Source organism: Corythoichthys intestinalis, chromosome 1 (assembly GCF_030265065.1).
Source record: "Corythoichthys intestinalis isolate RoL2023-P3 chromosome 1, ASM3026506v1, whole genome shotgun sequence".
In the NCBI taxonomy this organism is placed as follows: Eukaryota; Metazoa; Chordata; class Actinopteri; order Syngnathiformes; family Syngnathidae; genus Corythoichthys; species Corythoichthys intestinalis.
Window position 1 is genome coordinate 29042640 of NC_080395.1, and position 14843 is coordinate 29057482.

At 40.4% G+C, this 14843-nt stretch overlaps 1 protein-coding gene across 3 annotated transcripts in view; it reads right to left on the reverse strand.

Moving 5' to 3' along the window:
* The window catches only part of LOC130924392 (potassium/sodium hyperpolarization-activated cyclic nucleotide-gated channel 1-like), a 270629-nt gene that overhangs the window by 194426 nt on the left and 61360 nt on the right, over nt 1-14843 (reverse strand). For all 3 annotated transcript variants that reach the window (XM_057850949.1, XM_057850945.1, XM_057850941.1), the window contains exon 2: nt 6723-7146. In XM_057850949.1, the coding sequence (XP_057706932.1) occupies nt 6723-7127 (405 nt within the window). In that variant the 5' untranslated portion in view covers nt 7128-7146. The remainder of the gene's footprint in view (nt 1-6722; nt 7147-14843) is intronic.

Consider the following 14843-nt stretch of genomic DNA (forward strand, 5'->3'; position numbering starts at 1 on the left):
CTGGTGCGCTTTTTTGACTTTATGCCGCTTTCCCTGCTTGCATACCGAGCGATCACCATTTTCAACTTTCCATGCATATTTTTTTTAACCCTTCTAGAGCTGAAACGAATACTCGAGCAACTCGAGTAACTCGAGTTTAAAAACTGATCCAAGTAATTTTATTCACCTCGAGTAATCATTTATTTTGACAGCTCTAAGCATCACGTTTTGCTCTGACTACTTTTAATGCGGGACAACGCGCTGATGTCACGTGTGTAGAGGAAGAAGCAAAAAAAAAAAAAAAAAAAAACTTACTGCAGCCGACAGCCGCTACAAACGACGCCGACGTTGCTAAATACTAGCCCGCATGATGCTACTTTGGTAGCAGGTAGCGTCTGATGAGTCTCATAGAGATCACATGTATGTTGAACTACATGTGAAATGACAGCCTCGGCCACGTCTGGGCAGCGCTAGTAAACAGCCGCCATCTTAAAGCAGTAGAAAGCTAACTGCTAATAAAGCACGCTAAGCGCTAATAAATAAGATTAACGTTACTGGTACTAGCTCACGTAACGTTAGCCCTGCGGAGGGCTAGGTTTCTATTAATTATAACCACTGTCGATGCGTGGCTAACGTGTCTTACATACAGGCTTTAACATAACATAGCGATGTGGAGTGATGAGGGTGTAAAATAAAAACTCAATAATGCTAACTATCAATTTTAGCTCAGTAGTCATTGCTGGATAAAACACCAAGTAGCACTGGTCCCTAATTGTGCTCCAATACAGCCTGTATCATACATTTATTTTGAACACTGCAAAAACTCAAAATCCTATCAGGACTTACAGTTTAGACTAACTTAAAACTTAACTAGAACTTAAAAATGGCTTGACACAAATAGAAATTCAATTGAAACACGTGGGAAAAAATCCTAACTTTTAAGTGATGTGTGTTATCAAGCGTAACGGCATACATATATATATATTTTTTTTTTATAAGATCTAAAGGTTTTCTGAGTGAAAGCAGTGAATTAGTTCATTCATTCATTCATTTTCCATGCCGCTTTTCCTCACGAGGGTCGCGGAGGTGCTGGAGCCTATCCCAGCCAACTACGGGCAGTAGGCAGGGGACACCCTGAACTGGTTGCCAGCCAATCGCAGGGCACAAGGAGACATACAACCATTCACGCACACACTCATACCTACGGACAATTTAGAGTGTCCAATCAGCCTATCATGCATGTTTTTGGGATGTGGGAGGAAACCGGAGTTCCCGGAGGAAACCCACGCAGGCACGGGGAGAACATGCAAACTCCACACAGGAAGGCCGAAGCCCGGGATTGAACCCTTGATCTCAGAACTGTGAGGCAGATGTGCTAACCACTAAGCCACCGTGCCGCCGCAGTGAATTAGTCTTTTTTTTTAAATTCTAGTTACATCTGAGATGCAATTGTTGGCTGTTTTCAACAATATACATCGAAAATAAAGACATTGATTGACTGAAAATGGTTCAAGATTAGATGAAATGTCTTGTTTTCTCATGTATATTTATAATTGCTCTTCACCTAAAAATATATTTGTTTTATCCGATTACTCGATTAATCGATAGAATTTTCAGTCGATTACTCGATTACTAAAATATTCGATAGCTGCAGCCCTAATTTTACCCTTCATTAACGGTCGACAGGATGTTGTGCTCGTCAACGCATTTACGTCATCGATGACGTCGACTAGTCAGGACAGTTCTAATATATATGCCTAGTTGCAAGTCTGCAAAATTATTAAGACTATGTGAACTTTTCACTGTGTCGGTTTTGACGGCAACCAAAAAAGTAGTCAATGTGGTTGGGTTTTTTGTTTGTTTGTTTGTTTGTTTTTTAATGGTCTGACCAATTTTGACATCACATGTATGTAAACAGATGGGCTGACAGATTTTGTGTTAATGTAAAAAGACAGGCATGTTGACTTATGGAAAACTAGATGTTTCAGAATCAGAATGGCTTAAATTACTTGTGTGGATGCAACTGGAAAGACTTATGCTGCGTTATGAATACATATTCTTACATTTTTCACATGATTCTATTAAGTCCTCTCAACTCCAAACTTACACTTTCTCTTTGCACCTTTTTACCTTGGAGACCAAACGCAATCCCTGCAGTCGATGCGACGGGAACTATTCAAATTGATGCTGCAATTACAATCACGCTCATATTACGGAAAAGTCTCTACGGGATCTGTGGTCCCACTGCTCTCTGGATGGGCACGCGGAGAAAAATGCCAATCAACGCCGTGGTATTATCAACTCACTGGTGACCGAGGTGCCAAAAAAGAGCCTCTTCACTCTGCGTGCATAATTACAAGTGCACCTCCCTCTCAGGGGACATATACAGTGCTGTATAAACAGACCAGCAATAGGATGTCAATGGAGTTTGCATTGTAACTGTAATGTATGTAGAAAGTGTATTAATTTGTTGGAATTCATTTGGCTTGGACTATTATAAGAAAGGTCATAAAATCCATGGAATTTCCATGTTCTCGTCAGGAAAATACAGTTGGATTTGAGAAAAAAAAATACGAGAGGCAAAAATACTATACGATACTATAAATGATACCCTTGTACTTGCTGCTTCTGCTTTTCATCTTTTCATCATCTCCCGCTGTCCTATTGATCATAATCATTCCCATCCATCTTCAGTAACGCAATTCTGCTCTCCTATTGGCCTATTTTTGGTGACGCTTCAATTTGGGTATCGCAGTATGATGAAGTGCACAGACGGGACGGTAGCATTGTTATATCGGGTCGACGTCTTCGCCAAAAGAGCACCAAGTCTCCTCGCATTTTTGTCTCACGAAGTTTTTTTTCAAGCTCACTACATACAAGAAGAGGATGTCGCCTCACTCGAAAGGGAAGTTATATATATTTTCTTTTTTTCCTTTGCGTTATATTCTTTTATCTACTTCATCACAGGTATTAACAGTTAGGTTAGGTACAGTCGTATGAAAAAGTATCTGAACCTTTTGGAATTTCTCACATTTCTGCATAAAATCATAATCAAATATGATCTGATCTTTGTCAAAATCACACAGATGAAAAAACAGTGTCTGCTTTAACTAAAACCACCCAAACATTTACACGTTTTCATATTTTAATGAGGATAGTATGCAAACAATGACAGAAGGGGGAAAAATAAGTATGTGAACCATCACATTTAATATTTTGTGCTCCCCCCTTGGCAGCAGTAACTTCAACCAGACACTTCCTGTAGCTGTATATACCGGTACATACTGTATGTATATGTACAGTATGTTTTGTACTATGCAATATTGCAACACAGTTGTTAACCACGGAAGAAGAAAAAAAAAAAAAAACTGCTGGTGGGAGAACGCTCTTGCAGCTGTCGTGGGAAACTAATGATAAAGTATCATGCAAACGTAATTGTGTCTGCAGTAGAGAAATAATTCTTTGTTTTTGCCCTACTTAATACAATGCCAAGATATCAGATCAGTGCTCTGTATCAGCAGATCCTCAAATTCAAGTGACTCAAACTCAAGTGTTAAAACACATATGTGATCATGACATCTGTACTTTTTACATTAAAAAAAAAACCTACATATAAAAACGACTAAGGGCTGAATTATGCTTCTGAGTTGCGGTGATGGCAGAGCGAATGCGTAGACACCAGGGGTGTGACAAAATATCGAAATGGTGATATATTGTGATACTTTGTATCCCAAAAGGTTATCGATATGCTCCTGCCAAGAATCGAGATATAATTTTTAAAAGGTGTCAATGTCTAAAAAATATAATAATAAAAATGAACCAACAAGTTGCTACAAAAATCTTCCACAATAATAGTGTCTCAGTTAACTGTAAGGCTGCATTGACAGTGCTCGACGCACAATTCATTTAGACTGGAAACGTTCGTTCATTTGAAACCAGAGCATTCACAGTCTTTCTGTCCGATTTTCAGGGCATTTACAGGTCACTTGCTGTTCATTTTAGGGCATTTACAGGTCATTTCCTGTTGAGTTTTAGTCACTGCCTATTCATTTGGGTGATTCCCAGGTCAAGTAACTGAAAATCAACAGGTAAATGACCTTAAATGGCCCAAAATTACCTCATTGCCTGCCGTTGGCTGCCACTGACCGCCATAGACGTTCAATCCATTTGAAGTGGGAGGGATGGCAGCGAATGAACGAATGTATGAACGAATGTTCATTCGCTGCTACCCTTCCTGTTCAAATGGATTGGACGTCTACTAGTGATAAACTCATTCCAATTCACAGCAAAAGCTTCATTTTCTGTTTATTAGTTGTTTTAGAATATCCTAGAATGATTTCCTGACCAATGTATCAATAAAAGTTGTGTAGCCATATCGTCAGATCATCGTTATCGTGAGCTTTGTATCGCAAATCGTATCGTGAGGTACCAAGAGGTTCCCACTCCTAGTAGACACTACGCCGTTACTGAGCATTCGAAGTTCTGCGTCAAGGGAACGCGTTTCTCTGTAATTCACCACCAAGCCATGAGAGGGGTTTGGGGGAAATCTTGTCGAATTCCTTCCATTTTCCACAGGTCATAGACAACAAAGACAATGGAAATGGACATGTGTATTTGCAGCTGGAGCAAATCAATATTAAACAACAAATGTTGTTAATAAAAATGCTGAAGCGTAGGTGACACAGATAACGTTTGTGAAGGTTTGAAAACGGCCGTGTTGTTGTCCTGAACCAGAAACAACATTCTGAGCGGATCAATCGCAGTCCTTTGACTTTTATGTCACGACTCTTTGACATCAGGATTTTTTAGAGGTGCAAGTCAGGCTACGGGTTAGGGTCGTAAATCGTGTCTGCGTTAACAGAGTAGGTCTGACATCACCGCAACGCAGAAGAAGCATAAGGCCTTATTTTGTTGCATTGACGGCGGCGCGATTGCGTAGACCCTACGTTGACATTGAGCATTCAAAGTTCTGCATCAAGGGAACGTGTTGCTCTGTAATTCATTACCAAGCCACTAGAGGCTTTGTTTTGACATCAAATTTTGTAGTCAAATCTCATTTCTTATGTCAGTCATGTCAAATTGTAAGATACAGTGGGGCAAATATTATTTATAACATTATTATTACAAGTATTTATTCAACCACCAATTGTGCAACTTCTCCTACTTGAAAAGATTAGAGAGGCCTGTAATTGTCAACATGGGTAAACCTCAACCATGAGAGACAGAATGTGGAAAAAAAAAAAAAAACACACATTGTTTGATTTTTAAATAATTTATATCCAAATTAGAGTGGAAAATAAGTATTTGGTCACCTACAAACAAGCAAGATTTCTGGCTGTCAAAGAGATCTAACTTCTTCTAACGAGTCTCCACTCGTTACCTGTATTAATGGCACCTGTTTTAACTCATTATCGGTATAAAAGACACCTGTCCACACCCTCAGTCAGTCACACTCCAAACTCCACTATGGCCAAGACCAAAGAGCTGTCGAAGGACACCAGAGACAAAATTGTAGACCTGCACCAGGCTGAGAAGGCTGAATCTGCAATAGGTCAAACGCTTGGTGTAAAGAAATCAACTGCGGGAGCAATTTTTAGAAAATGGAAGCCAAACAAGACCACTGATAATCTGCATCGATCTGGGGGGCCATGCAAGATCTCACCCCGTGGCGTTAAAATCATAACAAGAACGGTGAGCAAAAATCCTAGAACCACACGGGGGGACCTAGTGAATGACCTAAAGAGAGCTGGGACCACAGTAACAAAGGCCACTATCAGTAACACAACGTGCTGCCAAGGACTCAAATCCTGCATTGCCAGACGTGTCTCCCTGCTGAAGCCAGTACACGTCCAGGCCCGTCTGCGGTTCGCTAGAGAGCATTTGGATGATCCAGAAGAGGACTGAGAGAATGTGTTATGGTCAGATGAAACCAAAATACAACTTTTCGGTAGAAACACAGGTCCTCGTGTTTGGAGGAGAAAGAATACTGAATTGCATCTGAAGAACACCATACCCACTGTGAAGCATGGGGGTGGAAACATCATGCTTTGGCTCTGTTTTTCTGCAAAGGGACCAGGACGGCTGATCTGTGTAAAGTAAAGAATGAATGGGGCCATGTATCGAGAGATGTTGAGTGAAAATCTCCTATCAGAAAGGGCATTGAAGATGAGTCGTGGCTGGGTCTTTCAGCATGACAATGATCCCTCCAGATCTCAACCCCATAGAAAATCTGTGGAGGGAGTTGAAAGTCCATGTTTCCCAACGACAACCCAAAAACATCTATGCTCTAGAGGAGATCTGCATGGAGGAATGGGCCAAAATACCAGCAACAGTGTGTGAAAAGCTTGTGAAGAGTTACAGAAAACGTTTGGCCTCTGTTATTGCCAACAAAGGCTACATAACAAAGTATTGAGATGAACTTTTGGTATTGAGCAAATACTTATTTTCCACCATTATTGGCAAATAAATTCTTTGAAAATCAAATATGATTTTCTGGTTTTTTTTTCCACATTCGATGTCTCATGGTTGAGGTTTACCCATGTCGACAATTACAGTCCTCTCTAGTATTTTCAAGTGGGAGAACTTGCACAATTAGTGGTTGACTAAATACTTATTTGCCCCACTGTATATCAAATCAAAAATAAATTATAAATGTCAACTGCCAAGGTTGAAAATAACTTTGGACAACCTACCACCCAGTCAAACGACAATGTACAGTAACAATTTGGGGGTTCATTTCTTACCTCTTCCCACTGGTGGATGTAGCGAATGAGTCTCGAGAGGCGCAGGAGGCGAAGCAAGCTAAGAATCTTGGTAAAGCGGACAATCCGCAAGGCGCGTGCCGTCTTGTAGAAGTCGGAGTCAATGCGCGTCTCCACGATGAGGAAGATATAGTCCACCGGGATGGAGGAGATAAAGTCCACCACAAACCAGCTGCGAAGGTACTTAATCTTTATTTGCTGCGGGTCCAGAATGATCTCCGTGTTGTCCTCCTTGACGATGCCTGTCCGGAAGTTGAGCACGAGATCCAAGAGGAAGAAGGTGTCGGAGACCACGTTGAAAACTATCCAGGGAGGTGTGTGCTCGTCTTTGAAGAAGGTGATGCCTACGGGAATTATGATGAGGTTGCCCACCATCAATAGCAGCATGGTCAAGTCCCAGTAAAACCTGTTTGGAGAGAAAAATGGACAAAACTATATAAGGAATTGGTCAGAGTAAGTTTTACATCTTTCTAATGCGCCTCCTTGCTTACTCTTCCGCTCATGGTTGCTGTTATATTTCTAGTTCTAATAACTTTTTTGCGCTTTTGTTTGTGCAGTTGGTTTTATTTTTTTATGTTAGTTAAAATTATTTATAATAAAACCTTTAAACTTTTCCTCTCCTTTCGTTTCTGCACTGGTGTATCAGTAGCCACGTTTACATGCTGACTTTTATTCATACAGATTCAAATCATTCCGAATGGAAATTTCAGATCAGCTGTTTACATGTCACTTCATCTATTCTGATCCAGCGTTTACATGTGACTGCCTTTATTCCGAAAGGACGTTTGACAACTGCCGTCTGACATGCGCAGATTAATCAAAACAAAGCGTCACATGGAGATCGATCGTCGGAGTGCTGCTGTTTTAAGTTTAACCCACTTGTTGTGTTTGTGGGGTCGTATCCGCTTCTGCTGTTTTGCTCTTTTGCCTTGTAGTAGCCGGTTTTCCACCGGTTTCTAATCTGGTCAACGCTCCGGTCTATTCCGGCTTCGTGTAACCTCTCGTGAACTTTTTTAAATAGTTCACTGTTCCTCGTTTTACGCCCGTCTAAGTGAGCAATTATATTCAATTCTTTCAAAGTTTGAATTAAATACAATCTTTCCGCCGGACTCCAATTAGGTGCGCTGTGCTTGGAAGCCATGTTGCAAGTGACGTTACTTACGTCACCAAGTGACGTCACCACGTCAGTACGGAGCATGTGCAGAAAGAACGCAACCAGACACCATTCCGCTTCCCTGTTTACATGATATAATTTTACTTCTAATCGGTTTGGGAAAAGGAATATTCCACCCCTGTGAATCGGAATGAAATTCCATTCGGTTTGGGCCTGTTCATTCCGAATGAGGTGTTTATATGGAACACATTTATTCGGTTTAAACAAATATTCCGATTGTAATTGGAATATTTGGCTCCATGTAAACGTGGAAACTGTCACCACAAAGCTGGCACACCAAAAAAGGCACACTTTATATTTTTACACTACTCCATATGCACGGTAACAATACTGCACATTTGACAAGCATACTTGACACCATCACGGATTATAAGAGCTTGAAACATCCCATTTACATCCCAATTGTTGTTTGTATTAGTTTCTATACATGACATTTAATCCAGCAACGGATAAATATGGATTAATTTAAGCTCATTGTTCACATGTAAACACGAATGCTTAGGCCAAGCATGTACCGTTTTTTCCAACATGAAAGTAATTTGCCGTTTGGTCAGTAAATCTGAAGTGGAAGGTCAGCGAGGGTTAACTGCTAATTATAAAGCAACTCCATGAACTCGTCCATCTTCCGAGCATGAGCGTTTCGGTATAAATTGCACTCTACTGCCCAGTAAGTAATTGAATCCAGATTGGGTCTTTTGTGTTAAGGGTGATATATCCCAGATACTTCATAGAATGCACAATGAGAAAGGGTGGAGGGGTTTCCGGCATTGTCCACCGCACCAACGACTTCGCATGATTTACCCACCTTTAACTCAGCTATAAAGGTCTGTCACTGTGCCAAAGCAATTTCAAGACAGGAAGCCTCCATACATATCGTGTAGGTACATATCAAGGGTGAGGGAACTCAACTCCATTTTTCTGCAAGCTAGCAAGACTGCAGCTATTAATTACAGAACTTTCACTTGGCACTGATGACTATTGATTCGATGGTTGATTCATGCTGTGTTGAAATAAATGCCATAGGGAGCCACAGGAAAGTACGGATGCAGCGGCACTAGTCACAAAGAGGATAAAACAATACAACAGAAATCACAATTTGCATTCAACAGCGAGATTCCATCATTCCAAGGTCCTCTATCAGTCCACATCTCAGAAACTGCATACAAAATTGGGGTTTGGTTGATGAGGTCACTCGTGTGTTCTGATGCTTCAAATGCTTTGCCTTTGATTTTTTTTTTTGTTCCTTTGTTTATGTTATTTGAATTTTATTGGTCACGCTCCATGTCAGTCACTAAATGAAATGCCAGTAATTGATGGTAAATGGTAAATGGTGTTATACTTATATATAGATTCATTTATTCACCTCTCATTAGTATGTCTTCATGTCCATCATTTTATATAGGACTAGTAACTCAAAATGCCATTGGTCAACCTGTATGTCAGTTATTATAGTATTTCAGCCATTACATGATTAAGTCACTCACTCGACAATCGTCAGCATAGAGCTTGATCATTACAAGTGGCATCATTCTTAGATTATTAGTAGAAATAATTATACACTGCTGGTCAAAAGTATTGGCACCCGTGCAATTCTATCAGATGATGCTCAATTTCTCCCAGAAAATGAATGCGATTACAAATGCTTTGGTAGTAATATCTTCATTTACAGTGGGGCAAATAAGTATTTAGTCAACCACTAATAGTGCAAGTTCTCCCACTTGAAAATATTAGAGAGGCCTGTAATTGTCAACATGGGTAAACCTCAACCATGAGAGACAATGTGGAAAAAAAAATAACAGAAAATCACATTGTTTGATTTTTAAAGAATTTATTTACAAATCATGGTGGAAAATAAGTAAACGGTATATACCAAAAGTTCATCTCAATACTTTGTTATGTACCCTTTGTTGGCAATAACGGAGGCCAAACGTTTTCTGTAACTCTTCACAAGCTTTTCACATACTGTTGCTGGTATTTTGGCCCATTCCTCCATGCAGATCTCCTCTACAGCAATGATGTTTTGGGGCTGTCGTTGGGCAACACGGACTTTCAACTCCCTCCACAGATTTTCTATGGGGTTGAGATCTGGAGACTGGTTAGGCCACTCCAGGACCTTAAAATGCTTCTTATGATGCCACTCCTTTGTTGCCCTGGCTGTGTGTTTGGGATCATTGTCATGCTGAAAGACCCAGCCACGTCTCATCTTCTATGCCCTTGCTGATGGAAGGAGATTTTCACTCAAAATCTCTCGATACATGGTCCCATTCATTCTTTCCTTTACACAGATCAGTCATCCTGGTCCCTTTGATTCACAGTGGGTATGGTGTTCTTCAGATGCAATTCAGTATTCTTTTTCCTCCAAACACGAGAACCTGTGTTTCTACCAAAAAGTTCTATTTTGGTTTCATCTGACCATTAACACACTCTCCCAATCCTCTTCTGGATGATTGAAATGCTCTCTAGCGAACCGCACATGGGTCTGGATGTGTACTTTCTTCAGCAGGGGGACACGTCTGGCAGTGCAGGATTTGAGTCCCTGGCAGTGCATTGTGTTACTGATAGTAGCCTTTGTTACTGTGGTCCCAGCTCTCTGTAGGTCATTCACTAGGTCCCCCCGTGTGGTTCTGGGATTTTTGCTCACAGTTCTTGTTATCATTTTGACGCCACGGGGTGAGATCTTGCATGGAGCCCCAGATCGAGAGAGATTATCAGTGGTCTTGTATGGCTTCCATTTTCTAAAAATTGCTCCCACAGTTGATTTCTTTACACCAAGCGTTTTACCTATTGCAGATACAGTCTTCCCAGCCTGGTGCAGGTCTACAATTTTGTCTCTAGCGTCCTTCGACAGCTCTTTGGTCTTGGTCATAGTAGAGTTTGGAGTGTGACTGACTGAGGGTGTGGACAGGTGTCTTTTATACCGATAATGAGTTAAAACAGGTGCCATTAATACAGGTAATGAGTTGAGTCTCATTAGAAGAAGTTAGACCTCTTTGACAGCCAGAAATCTTGCTTGTTTGTAGGTGACCAAATACTTATTTCCTACTCTAATTTGGAAATAAATTCTTTAAAAATCAAACAATGTGATTTTCAGTTTTTTTTTCCCACATTCTGTCTCTCATGGTTGAGGTTTACCCATGTTGACAAGTACAGGCCTCTCTAATCTTTTCAAGTAGGAGAATTTGCACAATTGGTGGTTGACTAAATACTTATTTGCCGCATGTATTTTGCTTGCAATGAAAAAACACAAAAGAGAATGAAAAAAAATTAAATCATTATCATTTCACGCAAAACTCCCAAAAATGTGCCGGACAAAAGTATTGGCACCCTCAGCCTAATACTTGGTAGTACAGCCTTAAGACAAAATAACTGAACAACCGCTTCCGGTATCCATCAATGAGTTTCTTACAATGCTCTACTGGAAGTTTAGACCAATTTTCTTTGGCCAACTGCTCCAGGTCTCAGATTTGAAGGGTGCCTTCTCCAAACTGCCATTTTCAGATCTCTCCAGACGTGATCGATGGGATTCAGGTCTGGACTCATTGCTGGCTGCTTTAGAAGTCTCCAGTGCTTTCTCTCGAACCATTTCCTAGTGCTTTTTGAAGTGTGTTTTGGTTCATTGCTCCTGCTGGAAGACACATGACCTCTGAGGAAGATCCAGCTTTCTCACACTGGGCCCTATATTATGCTGCAAAATTTGTTGGTAGTCTACAGACTTCATAATGCATGGTCAAGCAGTCAAGTGCCAGAAGCAGCGAAGCAACCCCAAAACATCAGGGAACCTCCACCATGTTTGACTGTGGGGACCGTGTTCTTTTCTTTGAAGGCCTCTTTTTTTTTCCATGTAAACTCTATGTTGATGCCTTTTCCCTTAAAGCTCTACTTTTATCTTATTTGACCAGAGAAAATTCTTCCAAAACCGATGAGTAACGTTTTTGGCTTTCTCAGGTAAGTTTTGACAAACTCCAGCCTGGCTTTTTTTTTATGTCTCTGGGTCAGAAGTGATGTCTTCCTGGGTATCCTACCATAGAGTCCCTTTTCATTCAGACGCCAACTGATCGTATGGGTTGACACTGTTGTACCCTCAGACTGCAGGATAGCTTGAACTCGTTTGGATGTTAGTCGAGGTTCTTTATCCACAATCCGCACAGTCTTTCGTTGAAATCTCTTGTCAAGTTTTCTTTTTCGTCCATATCTAGGGAGGTTTGCCACAGTGCCATGGGCTTTACACTTATTGATGACACTGCGCACGGTAGACACAGGAACATTCAGGTCTTTGGAGAAGGACTTGTAGCCTTGAGATTGCCCATGCTTCCACACAATTTTGCTTCTCAAGTCCTCAGACAGTTCTTTGATCTTCTTTCTTTTCTCCGTGCTCAATGTAGTACACACAAGGACACAGAACAGAGGTTGAGTCAACTTTAATCCATTTTAACTGGCTGCAAGTGTGATTTAGTTATTGCCACCATCTGTTAAGTAACAGGTGTTGTTAATTACACAAATTAGAGAAGCATCACATTATTTTTCAAAGGGTGACAATACTTTTGTCCAGCCCATTTTTGGAGTTTTGTGTAAACTGATTTTTCTTTTTCCCATTCTCTTTTGTGTTTTTTCATTGCAAGCAAAATAAATGAAGATATTAAGATATTACTACCAACACATTTGTAATTGCAATCATTTTCTGGGAGAAATTGAGCCATATCTGACAGAATTGCAGGGGTGCCAATAATTTTGGGCAGCAGAGTAATTATATTAAGATCATTGACTTTGATTATATCACATATAGTGTACATACATTTGTACACATACAAACGTATATATGCATATGTGTACATTTTTTACTGGTCAGTAGTGGTATAACAGAGTGACCATTGCTTTAAGACAGTGACAACAAAAACAAGCAAATTCTGAGAAAATCACACTTCGTGCAGGTCTAAACTTTATGAAACAAAAATGCATACGAAGCTGCACAAACTGCTAAATTGAGTTACACTGCGCAAAGATTACATTTTACAAGAGAATCCAAGTCCTCGTGTACATAAACCCCTCTGTGTCACACATATACACAACACACACAAGAGAGAAAGCAGTGACAGTAATTGGAATTCTTCAAAGTAAAAGGGTATCTGGTGTTTCAGCTTGTTGTCAAGTGGCGTTATATTTAGACAGACCTTGCCACCACTGAATTTTCTCGCGCTGGGACGGGAAGCCCCCGGAGAACAAGAAAATCTTCAAAAGAGGAAATGCATACACAGGTAATGACATTTGTACTTGTAGTGCATATACTACAAGGCATGAATATTTATTAGACTTACACAATCGAGCTTGGTCCAAAACAATGACTCTGATGATTAGCTCATGGTTTTTGCTTTTTTCCAAGTTGCTTTGCTCATTTTTAGTCAAACAATCACAATGTTTTGGACGCACACAACTTTGTTTTCATTACTTTAGTTTTGCTTCATGTTAATTATTGTTGTCTTTGTGTCCTTTATTCCTGTCATGTCTACTCATTAGGATTTCATCTCCACCGGTCAACGAAACAGCTTCTTCTAGCCGCTCACGCCTCGTTTCATTACATTTAGCCATGATCCCCAAAGCCCCTTGACAATCAGCAGTGTTTATAAGTTTTTCAACTAATTTGGGTTCACTCATTCATCTTGATTAAATTCAAGTAAAACGGTTCAAATGTTGGTGGTCATTTTAAAAGTAGTATATTTATTATTATTAACATGGCTGGGGTATACTATACACCAGCGGTCCCCAACCACCGATCCGTGGCGCATATGCTACCAGGCCGCACAGAAATAATAAACAATTTATCATCGACTAAATACCAGCCTGTGCCTCTTGACATACCAATCTGCCCGCCTACCTTATTCACTAGTCTGAATAGAGATATGTGGAATTCGTCCTCTAGGTGTGGCCGCCATTACCGGGGTGTTTACACACCTCAGTAGCAGCCAAGCGTCAGTCAATGTAAACAGTAATGTTAGCTGACTGCTGGTGGCTGAGTGCTGCGGACAGCACACCTCTGCAATTATTTCTTTATATCGACGTGCACTTGTCCTCGATAAAAATATACAGTCCCTGACAAAAGTCTTGTCGCTTATCCATTTTGTCGAAACAATTGCTAATAACCTGATTTTTAATTATTTAATTGGTTTCAGAAATGGCTCATATGAAGGCTAAGACCCTCCCAAATGATGTTGAATGTACAAAAATATATTTGTTTCACTGAAAAAAGATTTATCATTTAATGAAGACATAAAGGTCAAATTTTGGCAAGACAAAAGTTTAGTCGCCTACAGAAAGTAGTGTGAAAATTGAACAAAAAATGTAATTCAAATACAAAAATATGTTACATAAAATAAGCGAATTAGGTAGTGGTGCTGTGAGATCCAAATGTAATATTTTGTATGGCTTAAATGGGCTTGAAGGACTGCATCCATGCGGTTCGGCAAGGATTCATACAATTTATTGATGAAGTCATCAGAAACATCAAAGAAAGCAGTCTTGCATGCCTCCCAGAGTTCATCAGCATTCATGGGTTTCGTCTTCCATGCTTCCTCTTTCATCCTACCCCAGACATGCTCAATTATGTTCATGTCTAGTTACTGGGCTGGCCAGTCCTGATCTTCTTTGCCTTGAGAAACCTTGAGGTAGAGATTGCAGTATAAGATGGAGCACCATCCTGCTGCAGAATGTGTCCCTTTTTATGGTTGGGAATATAAGAGGCAGCTAAAATTTATTGATATTTCAGACTATTTATGTTGCCTTCCACCATGCAGATCTCCCACACACACCCATACTGGATGTAACCCCAGACCATGATTTTGCCACCACCAAACTTCACTGTTTTCTGAGTGACTCTTGGATCCATGCAGGCTCCAGTAGGTCTCCTGCAATATTTGCGGCGACTGTGGTGTAATTCA